The 19,084-nt window shown below is 53.6% G+C and overlaps 6 protein-coding genes across 6 annotated transcripts in view; 5 read left to right on the top strand and 1 right to left on the bottom strand.

The window, feature by feature from the left end:
- PHACADRAFT_263755 (uncharacterized protein) overlaps positions 1–1,030 on the top strand; it is a 2,062-nt gene extending 1,032 nt beyond the window's left edge. Inside the window, exon 3 of the mRNA XM_007400663.1 lies at positions 695–1,030. Coding sequence (XP_007400725.1) covers positions 695–698 — 4 coding nt within the window. The 3' untranslated portion in view covers positions 699–1,030. The remainder of the gene's footprint in view (positions 1–694) is intronic.
- A 2,367-nt stretch (positions 1,031–3,397) lies between these two features.
- Positions 3,398–6,332, bottom strand: PHACADRAFT_263757 (glycosyltransferase family 39 protein). Its single transcript, XM_007400664.1, has 10 exons — positions 6,206–6,332; positions 6,009–6,139; positions 5,647–5,951; positions 5,486–5,594; positions 5,273–5,435; positions 5,039–5,222; positions 4,417–4,986; positions 4,041–4,367; positions 3,658–3,988; positions 3,398–3,601 (listed from the first exon to the last, which is right to left on the bottom strand). Exons 4-10 carry the CDS (start codon positions 5,533–5,535, stop codon positions 3,514–3,516), a joined length of 1,713 nt encoding a protein of 570 aa, XP_007400726.1. The 5' UTR covers positions 5,536–5,594; positions 5,647–5,951; positions 6,009–6,139; positions 6,206–6,332; the 3' UTR covers positions 3,398–3,513.
- A 104-nt stretch (positions 6,333–6,436) lies between these two features.
- On the top strand, positions 6,437–10,028 carry PHACADRAFT_152441 (uncharacterized protein). The gene is made up of 5 exons (XM_007400665.1): positions 6,437–7,983; positions 8,037–8,137; positions 8,187–8,534; positions 8,589–8,729; positions 8,783–10,028. Exons 1-5 carry the CDS (start codon positions 7,780–7,782, stop codon positions 9,579–9,581), a joined length of 1,593 nt encoding a protein of 530 aa, XP_007400727.1. The 5' UTR covers positions 6,437–7,779; the 3' UTR covers positions 9,582–10,028.
- Positions 10,029–10,085: 57 nt separating this feature from the next.
- PHACADRAFT_263758 (uncharacterized protein) lies at positions 10,086–10,633 on the top strand. The gene is made up of 2 exons (XM_007400666.1): positions 10,086–10,179; positions 10,240–10,633. The coding sequence occupies exon 2, from the start codon at positions 10,330–10,332 to the stop codon at positions 10,567–10,569; it is 240 nt and encodes a 79-aa protein (XP_007400728.1). The 5' UTR covers positions 10,086–10,179; positions 10,240–10,329; the 3' UTR covers positions 10,570–10,633.
- A 65-nt stretch (positions 10,634–10,698) lies between these two features.
- Positions 10,699–13,832, top strand: PHACADRAFT_104305 (uncharacterized protein; the record flags this gene model as incomplete). Its single annotated transcript, XM_007400667.1, has 17 exons — positions 10,699–10,968; positions 10,995–11,177; positions 11,228–11,302; positions 11,351–11,418; positions 11,472–11,535; positions 11,591–11,618; positions 11,675–11,930; positions 11,992–12,020; positions 12,076–12,146; positions 12,202–12,337; positions 12,393–12,532; positions 12,588–12,657; positions 12,713–12,906; positions 12,957–13,101; positions 13,151–13,218; positions 13,274–13,423; positions 13,485–13,832. 17 exons carry the CDS (start codon positions 10,699–10,701, stop codon positions 13,830–13,832), a joined length of 2,295 nt encoding a protein of 764 aa, XP_007400729.1.
- Positions 13,833–15,570: 1,738 nt separating this feature from the next.
- PHACADRAFT_200402 (glycoside hydrolase family 18 protein) lies at positions 15,571–16,829 on the top strand (the record flags this gene model as incomplete). The annotated part of the gene is made up of 6 exons (XM_007400668.1): positions 15,571–15,789; positions 15,840–16,097; positions 16,150–16,261; positions 16,318–16,425; positions 16,479–16,691; positions 16,747–16,829. 6 exons carry the CDS (start codon positions 15,571–15,573, stop codon positions 16,827–16,829), a joined length of 993 nt encoding a protein of 330 aa, XP_007400730.1.
- Positions 16,830–19,084: the final 2,255 nt, after the last annotated feature.

A 19,084-nucleotide genomic window follows, 5' to 3' on the forward strand; every position in this document is an offset into this window, starting at 1 on the left:
GTTGGACTTCGGCTCGCTGCGCCCATGTGTCTGGAGTGCGAGCAAGTGAGCAATGTCACGTCACACCGAGGAGATGCCTCGCGCCCGCGAGGCGCTCCCTAAGCCGGCTAGCTCCTCTCCTTCTCCACCAACACTGGCGTCGAGCACGCGGCGACAGATTCACGAGGAGTTTATTGCGCTACTTGCGTCCGAGGATAGGAGCCGCTACGGCCGCACCCAGCAAGTTAATTCGAAGCCTCGTACGCCGCTCGCCCCGCCTGCCGAACGTTCAAGACCGGCGAAACTCGATGCGTTGGCCGTATACGAGGCTAAGATGGACGTGGAGGACAAGGCGTTCCCGCCGATGCGCACAGAACCCGAACCAAAGGAGAAGGCCATCGAGGTTTCAGTCCGCGAAGTCCCGTACCATAGTGGGTCGATGAAAGGCGTTTTCGCTTCGAGTGACGAGCCCCGCTATGTGTTCCCCCGCGTCCGCGACACGTACAACCAGGCCCCAAGCTCGTACACAAGCTTGCTCAGCGAACTGGACGACTACCTATTGAGCCTGTCCCCTGCCGCAAGCGACCTTCGCACAGCAAGCGTGTACGGCCACCGATCCCCGACGCACGTTGCAGCTCGAGAGTGGAAGACCGTCGAGGAGTACGCCGCCTTCGTCCAGAACATTCTCGCAGACTCGAAGACCCGTTATCGTTCCCTAAGCGAGCAAGAGGATCCTCGAACGCAGTGCGACACCCAGACTGAACTCGACCAGCCGAAGGCAACAGACGGCACGGAAAGCGAGACGGCTGCCTTCAAGAAACCAAGCGGCTTGCGAGACGCGGTTACTCGAGCGGCGCCTCGGGGCTTGAGTCTGCCGTGGAAGAAGTCGATGAAGCAGGGTCTTCAGAAGGTCAAGCGGTGGATCAGGATTATCGGGTCAAAGAAGCCTTCATTGGCCGACGCGGCCGAATGAACGGGTTGATGCTCTGGAAGGAATGGATTCCGTGAGTTTTCCTTGAGCTGTGGTGTTGTGTACGGGTCACTTAGGGAGCTCCGGTTTGTAGAATTGATTGTGTCTATTGAGGTGCGAAGCGAAGTAAGGGGTTAAGAGTACATACACAATCCTCCCTCATCCCCCTCTCGTGAATACCGCATGTTGTACTTTAGTTCGCTGGTTTCGGTTGTAGTATGGTCCTTGTATCTGTTCTGATATTGAATGTAAAGAATATTGTCGCATCGAGAACGCCTGCGTCCTACGTCTTTTCTGGGGGCCGAGCAGAGCGGGTGACTGTCGGATGGAAAGAGGAAAAAGCTTGCAGGCGTGGTGGGAACGTGGAAGTGCTGCCTTCCTCTTCAGGCAAATCTGATGCCGGAATGTCCCGTTCTCCCCGATCAACAGGAATGTGCAGTTTTTCAGCCGCGTATCTTAGCGGGCTGATGATATGTAAAATATGTCCGACGCTCTCAGCTGTTGAGCTAGCAGATACCACTAATATCCAGACCTTCAGGAGTCGCTCAAAGTAAGTACAAGCAAAGCATCCCTGGCGTAATATTAATGTGAAGTGGACGATGCAATGGGCTGACTTGTCTTCATATAAAGGCTGCTGCAGTTGCTGGCCAGCTGCATCGATTTCTAAAACTTGCCTGCTACCAACAATAATAGCAGTCACAACACCTGGATTCTCCCCTGGAGTCAGTTATGATCTATCTCCGCTAGGTATGTCCCCATAGCCTTAACGTTCATATATCCCGGGGGAGGGGCTGCATCTCGCTTTTAAGAAGGTGATTGCTTCTCTTTTAGTGCGCCCTATGTACGCTGACGCTGTTCAAGGCAATGCTCTACCATCGGACAGAAGACGTGTCTTCTACGACTCGGGGACAAATTGTCCCACTCAGCTACTGTATGAGCCAAACAGGTCTAGCATAGAGTTCTGTCCTTTACTATCACCGCCTATCTCACCTCGTCTGCGCTTCCGCTGTCGCCGCGCACTTCTTGACGGCCCCGTGTCTTCTCCAGTCCACCAATAGCGGTTTCATCCCTTCTGTCTGCTTTTTCGGGGCACAGCAAGCACGATGCTCCTCGAGGCATATTGCTACACCGTTAACTGGTTAGGGCTCGCCCTACCCTCTGGGACGTCATCTCCGCTCAATTCAATGCAGTCGTCAAACCATTTGCAAAGAAGCTCATCGAACCCACTACCAGGAGGACAATGAACCAGATTCATCGCATCTTTCGAACTCAACCTGGTCGGTGAACCATGTACAGAACCATTCGAACCCGGATAAGGAGCACTGCCCGTCCGTCTTTTTATCTCGTTTCGGGTCTGCTCAACCAGCCTCAATACGATTCATTCTTCGGCCCCCAGCTGCCAGACGTCATGCCGTTAACGGCGTATCCGTTGTTTGCGATTTCGGTTCACTCCTCCCATCTTTGACCTCGCTGCTCGCTCGCCCTCTGAGCTCCAGGTCTACCAGTTCCCTGCCCCCGCTCGAGACTCTCCTATCCCCCGAGTTCCCCACAGACTTTAACCCACGCCAGCCCGGCTACGTTCATGCATACGAGCCCATGGTGACTCGCGACGTGTCTGGCTATCTTTGTCTGGCCGACTGCTTAGTGCGTTTCTCTGCTGCAGTCGCCGTCTGGTCCCACGTTTGTGGCTGTCGACGACGATCTCAATCTCGACTGGCAGAATTCGTGGTACATATCTCTCGACTCCTAGGCATTCTGTGCTTTCGCTCTCTCCGTCTTTGAGTGCTATCATCGTTTTCAGCCATTATTACCTCTCGCTCTCGGGCCTATGAATAGTCCAGACCTGCCAGTAATCTGAGCTCAAGACGGCTTACTCGCTGTCGACTTCTTTTCCGAATCGACACTCGATTGACGCTCGATCACGACTGTCCTCTGCTTCGGCCTTCGACTCGATCTTTTCCTAACCCACCAGTGGTTTTGCGCACAACGTCTCCTGCCACCGACGCGGTAACGCTGGCCACCGCTCTCCGAATCTATGATGGGTCTGCGCTCAAGAGTGGTACCTCTAACCTCCGATTTGTCTTGGCTTATGATTCATATAGATGTATCATCGCGTTTTAAATTAATACTAGCTCCGTTATGTTTAGGCTCGATATCAGCCACCTTGCACGCAATACATGGTAGCCATTCCTGCGCGCTGACCACCATTCGACCCTCAGTACATGCCCCTACCAGCTACCGAGTGGACTGGTAACGAATCCACTTCATGTTCTGAAATATGAAAATATCATAAGGCTCCTGTGCACCTCGAGGTCGGTGTAATTATCAGATGGCACGGAGCATTGGATATCGAAAACAGGCTCCGCAGCCATACCCTATGCTCGCCGGTTGTGTTGACACGTCAGTGAGAGACACCGTGCACACCAGATAAATGTTCGAGCAGAGCGGCGTATAATTATATATTCTTGCTCTGAAAAAACACACAGCACAGCAAAAGAGTACGAGGAGAGGAGAGGAGAGTACAGAAGATGAGAATGCCAGCAATCCTCCGCCAAGAAATACCATCACCCAAAATGGTCAGTCTTTTTCGCCGCAAAGTGCAGGGTCCAGGTGTGGAGCAGTCGGCGCGCGTTCACTTGCTCGCCCGTCAACCTACACACAGCACATTAGCGACGTCCTTTCGGCAGTGACTGGAGAAGAACACTCACCCTGGTGTGCCGTACGTCAGTGGGCTGATATACACGAACATGCCGAACATGAGCAGCGCGAACACGGCGACGACAATCGGGCCCTTCATGCCGACGTCCGCCTGCTGCGGCGGCTGCGGGCGCGTAGACGGGCCGCGGATCGAGATCGGATAGTTGATCGTCTCGGAGAGCACAAAGTGCAGAACGGCACCCGAGACGAGCGCCGACGCGAGGTGCGACTCGAGGTAGTGGTGCAGGAAGAGCTGCCGGCCCATCAGGAAGAACGGGAAGTAGTGCACCGCCCAGATGAGCAGGAAGAAGCCCGTTGAGTTCCAGAGGCGGTGACGAACGGCTGAAGGAAGGAGGTTTAGAACGTGCTTGTGCGAAGGAGAGACTGCACTTACGGGTAGGGATTGGTTCAATGCCGCGACGGCGCGCGAGGAGGTCAGCTCCGAGGATACCGATGAAGATCGCTACACCGAACGTTGCCGCCAGCCATCCGATGAGGTTGCCAATAAGATAGATCTGTTTCTGGCCCTCATTCTGTGTCCAGAAGCTGATACCACTGATGAGGAACGGCCAGTTAACCGGTCCGCTCGCGTACGGGTGCGACGCAATGAGACCAGCGTTGTGCTGCAACATCAGGAGCTGGAGCTCGCCGAACTTCTTGAAAAAGTTCATCTTTTTGGGCTCCTTATGCCCAAGCTCTTCTTTCGTGCGGACTTCGCCATCTGTTCGAAGTGTCAGTATGTGCCTAATCGAGTGATAAAGGGAACAGACCCTCAGTGGTAATGATCTCATCTGGGTACCAGACCGTCGTTTTGTCGCCGACCTGCTTGTTACCGTTAACCTCCTGCTGATTGAACGCCCAGTCAGGCAGTTGTCCGGGGAAAGTCCACATCGCGACCTTGGTTGGTACGTGGATGAGCTTGAAGTGTCCAGACTTAGTCTTCCATGGACCTCCGGGATTTGAGTCGACGAGGCGCAGATGGAAGAGAGTGTCGTTATAGCGCGAGTGATCATCCTTGGGTGAAGTTGTGAACTCTTCGTTCGTTGCCATCGTGGGGGACGCGACGTCATGCGTCAAGAGTAGCGTCTGCGTGCTGACGTGCAGTAGCTGGATAGTGTCTTCGTGTCGGACGATGCGGCCACGGCCTGTCTCAGGAAGGGCCTTGGTTGGAATGATCTGCCAGTAATTGTTGATGTCATCGTGCGCATAACCAGTGACCTGTTGACCTTGGCTGCTGATACGACCGTCGTCGTACTTGAGCGGGTATTGCTCAGGGTGCGAGTGCAAGAAGACCTTGGTGTCCTTATGCCTGATGGTTAAAGTGTCGTAGTAGCGGATTTCTGTGCAAACATCGTCAGTCTCGCGCAGAACGTACGAGCAACCTCTACTTACCTTGGCTGTTCATCAACAGCTCGTTATCCCGCAAAGTCTCTTGGAACGCAGGGCTCATAAACGAATCTCCCGGTCCAGAGTAGGTAAGGATAGATAGGTGGATCCAGAAGACTAAGAGGTACATGATGAGTGGCAGGGCGATGAAGCCCACTGCGCGGGCAGTAAAGTGCTTCCAGAAGTATTCCTGAACAACAGTCAGCCATTATTGGTAACCAAATGACAAGTCATACGCACCATCGAGTGACCCTTCTTGTAGTCTAGGACATCCCAGAGGTCGATGAGCACCGCAATACCGATTGTTGCAACAGTAAGGATACCGTTAACCTTCGACGACCAGGTGCAAGCCATGAAGAAGCCGGTGGTGAGGAGCCAGCTCCACCAAGTGGGCGAGAACTCCCTGAACAGCTGTCAGACTCAGCTAAAGTGACAGAATGAGTGTCGACCTACAGGTATCTCAGCTTGCGAAAACGGATGTACGAGTAAATGGTCATAGACATGAAGAAGATGAGCGGAGCATCAAGGAGAATGAGCCGGGATTGAGCGACATGAGCATTGTCTACACACGCGTCAACAGAGTACGCGTTACGAGGGCCAGGAATATAACATACCGAACAGAATTAAAGAGGCAGAGAAGGCCGCAATGATGTTCGAGTAACCGCTTTCTTTCATGATACCATACACAACCGGGATCGTCAGGCTGCCGAAGAGAGCAGGCAGGGCACGCATGCCGACGTATGGGACATGGTTCTCGGTGTAGCTGTCCCCGATGTTCTCGAATTTGAACCTGCCGTCGAAGCCAACGAACCAGCCCGCGAGACCGAGAAGGAGCTTTGTGAGCGGTGGGTGGACGTCGAAGTAGTATTCTCGTGAGATGTAGTGAGCTGCAAACTTTCCGAAGTGTACCTCGTCGAATCTGAAGTGGTGTAGTTGAAGTTATGCTCAAAGACGCGAAGAATGTACGCGTACGCACACGACCTGGTCCGGGTGGTTGATCTTGTAGAAACGCAGCGCGAAAGCGAGGAGCGTCAGGACTCCTACAAGAGCCACGCTCGCCTCCTGCGTCTCCAGCAATTTCTCAATCGAGAAATTATCTCTATCCCTCTATGCACGCCACAGCAAGTGCACGTCAGCATACAGCCATAGCAAAGCTGGATACGTGTCACTCACGGTGCGATACGCAGCAGCGCGATCGTCGTCAGGTTCGCTATTCGGACTGAGGGGCTGAGGAGAGCGTGCTCCTGGACCGCCTCTTGCCCTCTGTCGTATGCCCACGTCCTGCGGACCAGACATGGCCTGGGGTGGTGAGCGTGGTTGAAAGTAATAGTGTGAGTTTGGGCGCCTCCGACGCGGATACAATCATGAGCTTCCGGCGCTTACGAGCATCTATTGACCGCGACCGCGAACATTTCCCAGGCCCATTCCCCACCACGATTGTTCCACGTACACGGCATACAATCATTTTGGGAGATGGGCACTGGTCTTCAGCTTGAGATAGTATCTGAGACCATCTTCCGACGATAGCCCTTGCTTCAGCCGCGCTGAGCCTCGACAGCACCTCAGGCTTATCGTGCAAACCGCTTGCCCCTTCGCTTCTCTGCTTTTCTATGCCCAGCAAATGCACTGTCACACTTTTAATCTTGAGGTACGGACATCCATACTCCCGGTATCACCGTCATCTGCGTTTTCGACACCGTAATTCTCATGAGTGCATACCGCCTTTTTAGGTGACATCCCTTTTCGTGCAGGAGGACCACGCACAGTCCAGGATGGAGGAAAAGCCACAGGCCGCTTTGAAGCTGGGATGCTGCCCAGACCCACCCGCACGAATTCTTCATCGCTATGGCCGTGCCCTGAAAGACTCCGCTTTCCTTACCCTCGTTGCACAGGAAGACCCGTTTTCTACTACATCGCTCTTTCCGTCTGTTGATGCCGACGGTGAGTGAGGTGTCGACACAGCCACCGCACTGCGTTTGTGAAAATATTTTCTCACTCGATTGACATCAGTAGTGTTTACACAGGACATCTGGTAGCTGCCTATGAACGTACACCGCGCGAATGGCCTGCCGTGTCCACGCTGGACATCACGAGTTTCGAAAGCGTATGTACATTAAGAGGCGACACTAGCGACCTGCACGCTAACTTATTCTGCTCCTTGACTCCTCTGTATCATCTGCGCAACGCAAATATATATAGACCAGTACAAGTATCCAATCTCGAATGGGCACCCTTAGATTCGATTTGTCATCTGTGAGGGCGCCTTTACGACACCTTGCGACGCTTACATGCAGGCTGCTGCAAAGTAATACGGCTTCCACTTACTCATCCCGCGCCAATTATGCGCCCTCCCGCCATGCTATGCGCAGTGTCAATGTTCGAACGTCCACACGCCGACGGTCTCACGCGGCCGGGGAGGCTAGCTCGTTCGGCTGAATAAGCTGCTCCCAAAGCATTCGCTTTCTTGTTCCTATGCCGACTTACTACCGTCCCACTGGGGAGCCTGCAGGGTATGCCACGACTGTACTAACTTCTAGTCACCTGACCTTGCCCAACTCAAGGTATCGCCGAACATACTTGCCCGAGCGAAGTTCCTATGGTTGGAAAGCAAACTCCGCGCTCAGTGCGCTTGCCCGCCCATACGTCGTGCGCGTACTCGTTATCCGCGACGTACGTCATGGCGGGATGGCCATATAAGACCTTGGCGGTAGACGAGTGTCACTATAGTATCGCCCACAAGCCTCAACATGCAGTCTGCAATTGACATCGTCGTCCAGCCTCTTGCAGGAGAGTTCAACTCTGCTCCCGACACATTGGTGTCCCCTACCCCAGTCGGCACGTCCAGTCCCGAAAGGGAGAGGTCGGTCGAACGAGCCATCGTCCACGGTGAACTGCCCTTCAGGCGGAAAATGGTCGTGATGGTCTCCATCGCTCTCACCCAGCTCGTTCAAGTCAGTATTCCCTGGATAGCCATTCATACGCAGATGCTGACAGCCTCTCGTAGATGATTCCTTTTGGCGGAGGCCTCGTGACATCCATCCATATCGCCCAATCGCTCGATCAGCCTTCTGTGGCTACTGCAGCATGGGTTGCTGCAGCCTATCCGTAAGCAACTCCACAATTAGTTGACGAGCGTTGACCGACGCTCCGCAAGTTTAACCCAGGGTGCTTTCATCTTGCCTGGCGGTCGTCTCGGCGCCGTGTACGGCCATAAAAATATGCTCTCCCTTGGTGCGCTTCTCTGGGTTGCGTTCACCATCGGCACCGGCTTCGCTCCTAATTTCATCGTCCTATGCGTCTTGCGCGCCCTGACCGGTATCGGCGGCGGTATCATGGTCCCTAACTGTATTGCGCTCCTCGGCATTACATTTCCGCCCGGTCTTTGGCGCAATATCGCTATGGCGCTCTTCGTAAGCGGCGCGCCTGTCGGCGGTGCTGGTGGAGGTGTCCTTGCGGGCGTCGTGGCACAGTTGGCATCCTGGAGATGGATGTTCTGGTTCTTGTATGTGTCCTCTGTTCTTATCGTGCAGGACCGTATCTAATAACGTGTTCTCAGCGCTATTCTCGGTTTCGTCGTGTTTACCGCGGCATTCATATCGGTACCGCATGACGAGCCTCAAGATCCAAATGGCAAGATAGATATTGTCGGTTCGTATTTCGGCGTTGGTGCCCTCTTCCTGTTCAACTTCGTATGGAAGTGAGTCATTTACTCAATGCTTCGCGACCCAGCTTGTTGACATATTACTCTAGCCAAGCACCCGCTGTCGGTTGGGACACGGTGTACATCTATGTCCTACTCATCGTGTCTGTTCTCCATGCTGTCGCGTTCGGCATCTGGGAGGCTAAGTTCGCCAAAGAGCCCATCGTACCCATCACCGTCTGGAAGAGGCCATCCTTCACCCCTCTGATCATCTCGGTCTTCCTCATCATGATGTCCTTCGGGATTTGGCTGTGGTACATCGCAGTCTGGGAGCTCACCGTACGCGACTACACCATCATTGCCGCCGGCGCAAGCATTTCACCGATCGCCGTCTCCGGCACCATCATGTCTGTTGTCGCCGGCTGGCTCATTCAGCGCCTTGACGCGCAGTACATCATATGCATCGGCATTGCTGAGGTCACAACCGCCCTCATCATCCTCGGGACGATGCCCACACACCAAGTATACTGGGCACAGGCCTTCGTTGCCGCACTCGTCATCGGTGCCGGCCCCGACTTTGTGCTCACCGCGGGGCAAGTCATCACTAGCAACGCGATGCGCCGCCACGAGCAGGGCGTCGCGGGCTCGCTCATCGGCGTCGTTCAGGTCTACGGGCTCGCGACGGGCCTCGGTTTTGCGGGCACCGTCGAGCGGTATGTGAACGACGGCGGGCGGCACCCCGTCAAGGGATTCCGCGGCGCGATCTTCCTCGGCGTCGGTTTCTGCGTGCTCGCGCTCGCCATCAACTTGCTCTTCGTGCGCATGCCGGCGGACAAACAGGAGGGCTGGACCGAGGAGGATTTGCAAAGGCACATTGCCGAGAAGACGAAAGACCCGGAGATCGCCTAGTGCGACTGAAATTTGCGCAGCAAGCCCAGGCATATCAAACCTCGCCGCGAGCACCGACTCTCGTGCCCGCCTCCAGCACGTCCGACAGGGGCGTACAGGGCACGCCACCGAGTGTCTGTCACCCAGCATAGGCACTGTAGGCACTAGTATGTACGCGATCACACCTCTCACATCGAGTGCCGTTAAAATTTAGATAGAATGCAGTCGCTCATTTGCGGCTGCATGCATTTTCATGGGTTGTGTACAATCCTAGGCTAGATTACAAGAGGAATGTCCACTATTTTCATTACTGTCGTCGTTGCGAAAGGAACGCGGCGGTAAGTTCGAAAATTCTCGAATTTCTGCCTTTAAGCGCCGCCGAGCCGGAGGCGCCCAAGGATCTCACAAGCGCCGCCGCGGCAGTTCGTCTCAAATGGAAGGCGACCTGAGTAGCAAGTATGTGCCATGTTATGCCTCTCATTCATCTCTAATCGGCACTATGATGCTCGCAATCCATAATAGCTATGTGGGTGATGCATGAGAGAACATTGCCCAAAGCCGACACTGTTTCTATCCCACAAAACTTCTCGATTCCCCGAGGGAACCAACTGTGGGAGCGGTAAGCATGACTTGTATTCCCTATCTCTCGGTGCTACAGCTCATGTTGAGCCTTGTATAGACAAATTGTCGCCCGTACCCGCACCGAGTCTAGGGGTAACGTCGGGAGAGCTATCATGTGCACCCAGATGTACGCATCATCAGCGAGCAAATGTCTCATCGCACCCGCGGTGGTGGTGCGATAATACAAGACCCGCCGTACTTCGCAAGATTCCGTCATCGGACGATAGAGCCACGAAGTATCTCGCGACTTACTGTCGGCTCTATCTCCTCCCGCAGCGTGGTTAGGATGCGCAAATGCGCACTTCGTACCCACGCCTGTCTGATCGCAAATGGCATCCGGGAGACTGTCCAGAATATTTATGCGTCCTCTTCAGATAGGGGACTATAAATCTCGGCTGTGCAACCTTCAGGCCCGAGAGCACTCAGGCGGACGGCCGCTATGTCTGCAAACACCCCTCTCGCTGCTCTTCCCGTCCTGGAGGGTTCACCTGACACTTCTGACCTTTTTGAGGAGAAGATGCGGGATATCAGCGCCGATGAAGTCTCCAAGAAAGAAGGCTCCTTCGGACAAGACTCGCTCGTCGAGGACCTTTCCGATAGGGAGAGCGCCCTTATCGTGAACGGCGAGCCTGTCATCCGCAACGGCGAGGACGTCTCGAACTATCTTATCAATATCCGCGACGATGGAGACCCTGCACTGACTTTCAGATCTTTCGTCCTTGGTACGCTGTTCGCTGGCCTGGGCGCTGCATTGTGTCAGGCACGTCCACTTCCTGCGTCTCTCACCGTCCTTCACGGCTCACGGCTGGGCAGATCTATCTCTTCAAACCGGTCCAAGTAAGCGTCTCGACGGTCTTCCTCCTGCTTCTCATCTACTCTGTCGGGAACTTGTGGGCCACGATCGTACCCCGCTCCTCCTGGGTTAAGGACACCCGTTTCGAACGACTCGCGCCCATTCTGGACTTTATCAACCCTGGCGAGTTCCGCTTGAAAGAGGTCACTGCTTCGGCTCTGCGTCGGAAATCGATACTAAATGAAGTCTATAGCACGTTATTGCGTCTCTGGTCGCTTCTACGGCTGCCGGCGGTAGCACCGCCGTGATGAACTTTGCTGTCCAGAAGGTTGGTGACCTTCGTCCAATTTGCTCATGCAAACTTAACGTTGAATAGCTCTACTATTCGACGAACGTTCATGCTGCCACCGCAGTGCTAGCCACTTTCTCCACCGCTTGCTTCGGGTAAGCTACCTGCCCCAGACCGGATTGGGTTTACGCTAATTTTGCTTCGGAAGGTATGGCTTGGTTGGACTGTTCCGCCCTCTTACAGTGTATCCGAGTGAGATGGTGTACTGGAGCGTATGTCACTCTCATTAGTCTTTCTCTGATCGCGTGACTCAGCATACTATTGTAGAACTTACCCACAGTGTCCATCTTCCAGGGTGAGATATTGCAGGTTTGATGGTGTACGTCGACTCATGCGTGTCTTATCTTATAGCTCTGCACTTTGACACAAAGGACAACAAGAAGCGGGTGAAGCTCTTTTGGACGGCCTTTACCGGCATGTTCTTCTACGAAGTGCTGCCGTCCTACATCTTTCCCCTGCTCAACGGTGTCAACATTGTCTGCTTGGCGACGCAGCATGCCTCTCCCAACGCCCAGAACATCATCACAAACCTGTTTGGAGGCACGGACGGTAATGAGGGCCTCGGTTTCTTCTCGTTCGGCTTTGACTGGCAGTACATTACCTCCGCGTAAGCAAAAAAGGCGCATTTCGTTTGATATCCATAACTGAACCTTTCTATCCGCTGGCAGATACGTGAGCTTGCCACTCGTTCAGCAAGGTTAGATTCACCCGATGTCTTCATGTCGCTTTCCCCGCGCTAACCATGTGCGAAGCGAATTCGTGGATAGGGATTGTCGTCTGCTATGCTGTCATCATGGGAATCTACTATTCGAACGCCTGGAATGTAAGCACTTTACCTTACTCAGCTTAACTCCATTCTGACACGTAGCTCTTCGCAGTCGCTAGCCTTCCCAATGCTATCAACCTCCCTCTTTGCTTCGAACGGCTCAATTTACCCTCAGGAGGCAGTCTTCAACGACAACTTCTCCTTAAACAAGACCGCATTGAATGAGATTGGACTTCCAGCTCTGACAGGTAGCTCCTGGTGCGACGCTCCTACGTTCACGTGATGCTAATAGAGGGATTTGAGGGTCGAATGCATGGTTTAACCTTACTCAGAATCTTGCCATTGGCGGTCTCATCGCGCACTGCTTCTTGTTTTGGGGGCCATATGTCGCGAAGTCGTTTAAGCAAGCAAGAGCTGGTACACAGCCTGATCGTCACTGGAAAGTGAGCTATTTCCTTCCGCACTACCAAGGATCCGTCACCTGATCGCATCCTCCAGGCGATACAGAAGTACAAAGAAGCGCCCTGGTATTGGTATGTAGGGCTGCTTCTACTGGCTTTCTTTGCTGGTCAGTAGCACGCCCAGTTGATCCCGGATGACGCGATGCTCACAACTCCATCTAGGCCTAATCGTTGTGCTCAAAGGCGAGACTACCCTGCCGTGGTGGTCATATATCATTGCTCTCTTACTCGGCAGCGTCATTGCTCCAATCTCATGTCTCCTGTTCGCGCGCATGGGCAATGGAATTGCAACGAACCAGCTCATGAAGATGGTAGCAGGCGCGGTCAACCCTGGAAAGCCTGTAGCCAATCTCTACGTACGTGCCGCCGTGCCTCGCAGAGCGCAGTCACCTCATTTTGGCGACAGTTCTCTATGTGGAGCCACGACGTTGTCTCCACTGTCGTAGGTCTTTCCGGGGACCTGAAGATGGGACAATATCTCAAGATCCCCCCTCGGGTCATGTTTCTAACACAAGTCTGGGGTACCATACTGGGTGCTGTGATTAACTATGGTATGGCACAGTTATCGCTGTTGAAATGGTTGCTGATAGTCCTTGCCAGTGGTCATGATTTCCATTGTTGACGCTCAAAAAGAGATCCTGCTAAGTCCTCTGGGAACGAACGTTTGGGTACGTCCCTTGCATTTCCGGTTTGATACACCTAACCAAGCGGCGTGTCTGCCAGTCCGGTCAACAAACTCAAAGCTTGAACAGCGCTGCGGTAACATGGGCCCTCGCGAAAGAGCTGTACAGCCCAAGCGGACCATATTTCGTCATTCCACTGGGCCTAGTGATTGGAATGGCTCCCACTTTCTTGCAATGGCTCATCGCCAAAGTAAGCTGCACACCGTTCACACGACTCAAATGAAAACCTGATCATCGACATTTGGTTACAGCGTTGGCAGAAGATAGGACCCATCCGCATCAATGACATTGTGCTGCCTATCATCTTCAATTACTCCGCATTTCTCAGCGCAGGTACCAACTCACCTGTATGGAACTCCATCATTGTCGGCATCGTCTCCCAAGTCTGGCTTCGGCGGTACCATCCGGGCTGGTACAAGAAGTACAACTACATCTTGGGTGGTGCACTCGATGGCGGAGCACAGGTCATGATTTTCATTCTGTCTTTCGCTGTGTTTGGTGCGTCCGGGAGTGCTCGACCGTTCCCGGCGTGGGCGGGTAACCCGGCGACCGGAAATGTTGACTATTGCAATGGGAATGGCGCACTTGACAGCAACTGACGGCGTTGATTTTTCCTGTCGGCACTGTAACTTTCTGTATGGTGGGATAGTAACTTGTTCCAAGACAGTGTGGAGTATAAACGTTTAAACGGTTGTGCGATTTCGCCGCCACCACTCCGGCGCTTAGTGCGGCCTCTTTGCAACTGCCATCTTCCCTGTCCTGGATCGATCGTGTCACGCTATGCGAGGCTGTTTGCCGTGTAATTAGCCTTGTGGCATTTTTTTATAGACTGCTACGGATACCTACTGACATTTAGGGCTGCTAAGATACGCCTACATGATACCCCTCCTCCAGCGCAGGTTGACAGAATGAGATAGTGCAGATCAAGCTTTCATTTACTCTCATCGGAAATCGGGATGGACCACCGGTACTAGGTGCAAAGCTTATGGTGCGTTTTAATGACCTGAGAGATGCTCCGATCCTCATATGATCACTAGAACGCATGGTTCAATATAGAGCGCATCACAGATATTGTGTGAACAGTCTGCTAGACGCGTGGAATCCGTCCAGGTGATTTATGCTGTCTCCCTCCTGCATGCCCTACATAGCAAAACCAACGGCTTTCTTTTGTCCTCGTAGGTTTGTCCGGCTAGGACACCCGCATCGTACCCGGAGTGTTTTCGGGTCACAGGAGCCTCGGCGCTCTGAGCGATTGTGGCCGTAAGCTTCTCTCACCGTGGTTATCTTGAACAACCGTTATCAAAGGCATTCTGCGCAGACCAAAGATAACTCCTACATACCGCACTTCGAGTCGGAAGACGTAGAAATACCCTGGAGCATTACGACATCTTCTCGAGCCAAATTAGGCACGCGCACACGTACCATCATACGCATCCCATGTGCTTCATAACCCTGCGCGATAAACGCGCATGACGCCGAAGTCTTATGGGCTGGGATGGCTCCTCCCCCGTCTTCCGTGTTTTTGGCGATAATGACCGATCTCATTCGTAGGTTGACATGTGGTCCAGAATGACGGGGCCTGCAACTGTTCTTCTTCATTATCCGGCCCTTGGTAACAGAGAGATCTACTTCTTTGCACACTCACGACGTTCCATTTACGCTTTGTGCACGTCGCTTCTCCTGCCAGCACACGATCTACTTCGCTACTTCTAAAGCGTTCGGGTCTTGAAGCTGAGCAAGCCTAGATTGAAAGCCACGGCGAGCATGTGGTGGTATAAGCCGAAGGTGAGCCGTCGGGCTGCTGGTTTTCCTTTCGGAAATCGTTTGTTAAGCGTCGTTCTAGCATATCTCCACGATAGTCCGCGTCCCTTGTGACAGTACACCCTCGGCATCTCCGACAATGCCCTCTTGGATCGTCGCGCCCACATTGCTCAAGGCACGGTGACCTCGGGCGATGCGCCCCACATGACAAACCAAGGGGGTTACAGAAGCAACAGCGCATGCTCTGTTTTGCGGTAGCCTATGGTCACTTCCTTGTCATCCGTGTGGACCACCAGCGTTGTCCACTCATGCTCTCTCGTCAAATCAGACGCCAGTATCGTACCGCCTGTCCTCGCTGCTACATTGGGAGCAGACATGGCGCTTTCTCGCTTTACACTCTCAGACATACGAATGTAGTCACCTTCGCGACCTCATGGTCCAAGGCGCGATACGACAGACCAGCCGCGCGCGGGGCCGCCAGAGGACGTATAAATGCCTGCAAATGACTGCCATGAAGCCCTCAGCAGCTTCTCAGCTCGCCATCTCCTAGAGGCTACCTGCAAGACCTCAGCTACCATGGTTCTCCTCAGCTTCCAGAGCATCCTCGTGGCAGTCGTCCTGTCTGCGTTCACCAATGTTCTTGGTGTACTCGCTGCCCCCGCTGGGTGGGACAAACTGGACCACGAGGCTCGCGAGATCCTCGCTCGTGCCACTCCGGCTGCACCGCACTGGGTCGTATACAGCGACGAGTATACTAGTGGTATTACTGGCCCCCCGGCCCCCTCTGCCATCACAGTATGTGTCCAATCAATTAGCGTGTCTTTCATGCACCTGATTGTATCCAGGGCTTCAATGTCTTCGCACTCTCGTTTTTACTGATCGAGGGGGCTTGGGACAAAGCTGAGGAATGGGCCAGCCTGAGTGCTTCTCAGCGATCAAGCCTCAAGTCCCAGTATGAGGCTGCAGGCATCAAACTCATCGTGTCGGCCTTCGGCTCGACCGATGCCCCAGCCAGCACTGGTGCCGACCCTGTCGCGACGGCCAACACTATGGCTGCATGGGTCATTCAGTACGATTTGGACGGTATCGATGTTGACTTCGAGGTATGATGCCGTACGCTTTTCCCTACATAGCATGCTCATCAATTGAATCCAGGACCTGAACGCTTTCGATGAGGGTACCGGTTCCGCTGAGCAGTGGCTGATCACGTTCACTCAGCAGCTCCGCACTCAGCTGCCTGAGGGTCAGTACCTTGTCACGCATGCCCGTATGTACCTTTTTCTTCTCAATCCTTCGTAATTTTTCAACAGTTTCTGCCCACAGCTCTTGCTCCGTGGTTCTCTCCCACCTTCTGGGGTGGAGGAGGCTACCTCAGGGTCCACAACTCCGTTGGCAGCACCATTGATTGGTACAATGTCCAGTTCTACAACCGTGAGCACGCCCCGTCCTTTTTCGGCTCCAGTTTCTGATATACTCGTTTACAGAGGGCACTACTGAGTACACCACCTGTTCCGGTCTGCTCACCGCCTCAAGCTCGACCTGGCCCGAGACCGCGCTGTTCCAGATCGCGGCCTCTGGTGTCCCGCTTAGCAAGCTTGTCATCGGCAAGCCTGCCACTGCCAGCGACGCGAGCAACGGCTACATGCCTACTTCCACGCTCGCGACTTGTGTAGAACAAGCCCAAAGTCAGGGCTGGAGTGAGTGATCTCCCCCCCAATTCTCACGCATATGCTGACAGGGCGCTCTGCACAGACGCAGGCGTCATGGTCTGGGAGTTCCCTGACGCCGCTGCCGCCTGGATTACCGCCGTACGCGCCGACTCCTGGCCCGTCTAAGCGACGGTTTCTCGTGTCGCGAAAAACTCAGCGCGATGAGTTCGCCGTGTCCCCCTTCGTCTTCTTGCTGTTTCCTCTGTTTTTGAATGTACCCGTGCTTCTGCTCTTCGACATCCGCGGGGTAAAATGGTGTATGTATGTATATATTTGTATCTTCCGTCGTTTTCGCGATCGTTCGGCGATCGCCTTGTGTAGCAGTAGTGCATCATGAATGACATCACGGAGTGGTCTTTTAGAGTTTTTTTGGGCGCACATCGCTAGAAAATGGGCGAATAAATCCCAAAGACGACAGTGTATGGGTGAGCAGCGCGGGCGAGAGATACGTCGAGGCCAAAAGCGTTCTCCCTTGGGCAGACAGGAGTGTGCGATCAAGACGATACAAGTTTGCCATCACCAGTAGAGAGATCGACCAGTGTCTGTACGACAAGCTGCTCACGGCGAGATCATCGTCAAGTAGAGGCTTCGGGCCGCAGGACCAGTCAACGATAGCAGCGTCCTCTCCTTATTGACCTCCTACTGGATCGCTTCTAGCGGTTCTTCGTCATCACAGACCCATCAGAAGGTCGTGGTGAGTGTCGCAGCTTTGGCTAGCTTTGGCAGCTGGAAATAGATGATTTTGCCGTGCCCATGTGCAAAAGAGGTCGGCGCTGCGTTTTGATACAACAGGTGGGAGGGTTGCCAGGGGACGCAAACTAGCGGGGGAGACTCTGTGGCGCGGTTGCTGGGGCGTTGGGTGCCTGGTCGCACGAGAGGGCGCTCGTTACATGCGCGTCGAATACTGTTGCGGTTGGGGTCTTAAAAGAGACATAATCCTTGTCTCACAGTACAAACAAGAATCAGAGCATTTTCTAGAGCGTATGATCGTCAAGATCAATGGGAGAAGTGTACTGTACCTGGCGGAGATGGACCTTTGGCAGAACCGGCTCCTTGAACGAGATCCGCTCAGCTGCAAGTAAGTATTGTAGTCGCATGTCATCGTCGGTGATAGATAACTTTCAGAAGGTCATGATGTCCTTGAACTGACTAGAAATTTGGCGGTCTGCAAGCTTCGCAGGAAGACAAATCAGCCCGCTACTCATGAGTGCTAGTAGTTTCTGTTCAATAGTTCTTTCCAGATATGAAAAAAAAATCACTGACATGCGAAGCTGTAATCAGGCGCACTCGTACTGCAGCCTCCGTCTTGCGTATGGTTGGAGGAAAAGGACGCAATCGACAAAGGGCGGGATATTCCGGCATCAGATTTTCCAAAAACGGAAGGCAGCTCCTCCGTGGCGCTTTGGACCCAGATATCCGCCACGCTTTCGAGCTCTCAAATCTACCTTATTTGAGGATGGACTCCTTCAGCCTAGAGCCACGTAGGATATGTAGCTCAGAGTACTCGCCCAAGGATCAATTCGAGAGCCACGTAGAATATGTAGCGCAGAGTTCTCGCCCGATGGGCAGAAGCGAGCTTTCGACGATGGTTCCATATTCCTCAACTGTGGTAAGCGACACCTAACTTGGGAGTGGAGGTGGTGGCTACTGATAGTCGATGAGCCCGCTGACTGAGCTTGTAGGTAGGCCTGAATGCTGGTTGTATGTGCAGCCGGCGTGGGTAAACGTATGGTGAGGTTCGTCATTGGCGAAGAATATTTCCCCACCGGTTTTATCAATGCAAGGAGCCTCCTAGACCGTGGCCTCCGCAACCTTCCCCCTAGTATAATTGGGCTGGCTAAGTTCAGCCGTTGGATCAGTTCACCTTGAGTTGGGGTTACAGTAGACTCGCCGATAAAGTTTTTCCGCACTTCCTCCAGGCCATAACTCACGTTGTGCGCCACAAAATTCTTCCGCAAAGCCATGAGAAATTTTCAGATTGCAAAGGTTCGACTTTCGACACTAGTCTCAGCAGCACGCGGCGTTCTCTGAGCTCAAGTTTGAAAGTAGCGCCGAGTGTGCAACCCGGCGTCTACGATCTGTCCTCTTCCCACCTCCACGTCTTGCTTCGCCGATTCTGCATTTGAACTGATTGTATGCGCTCTAGCCTGGTCTATCAGACATTGTCAAGCCCCCACAGACCCTTAAACACCGATGCTATTGCACAGGTTTCTGGCACAGCAGTATCGGGATGCTTGCTCAGTCTTAGACAACAGAACAGGCCTAGGTCTCCCCAACGACGGCGTGTGGCGAAGTCCAGTAAGTGGTTGCATAGCTTGTTAATAATTCCACAGCCTTCAGGAACTGAGCTTCGGAGCTTCGCAACTTGCAGAGCTCTCGAC

This window comes from Phanerochaete carnosa (assembly GCF_000300595.1).
Source record: "Phanerochaete carnosa HHB-10118-sp unplaced genomic scaffold PHACAscaffold_11, whole genome shotgun sequence".
Taxonomy (NCBI): Eukaryota; Fungi; Basidiomycota; class Agaricomycetes; order Polyporales; family Phanerochaetaceae; genus Phanerochaete; species Phanerochaete carnosa.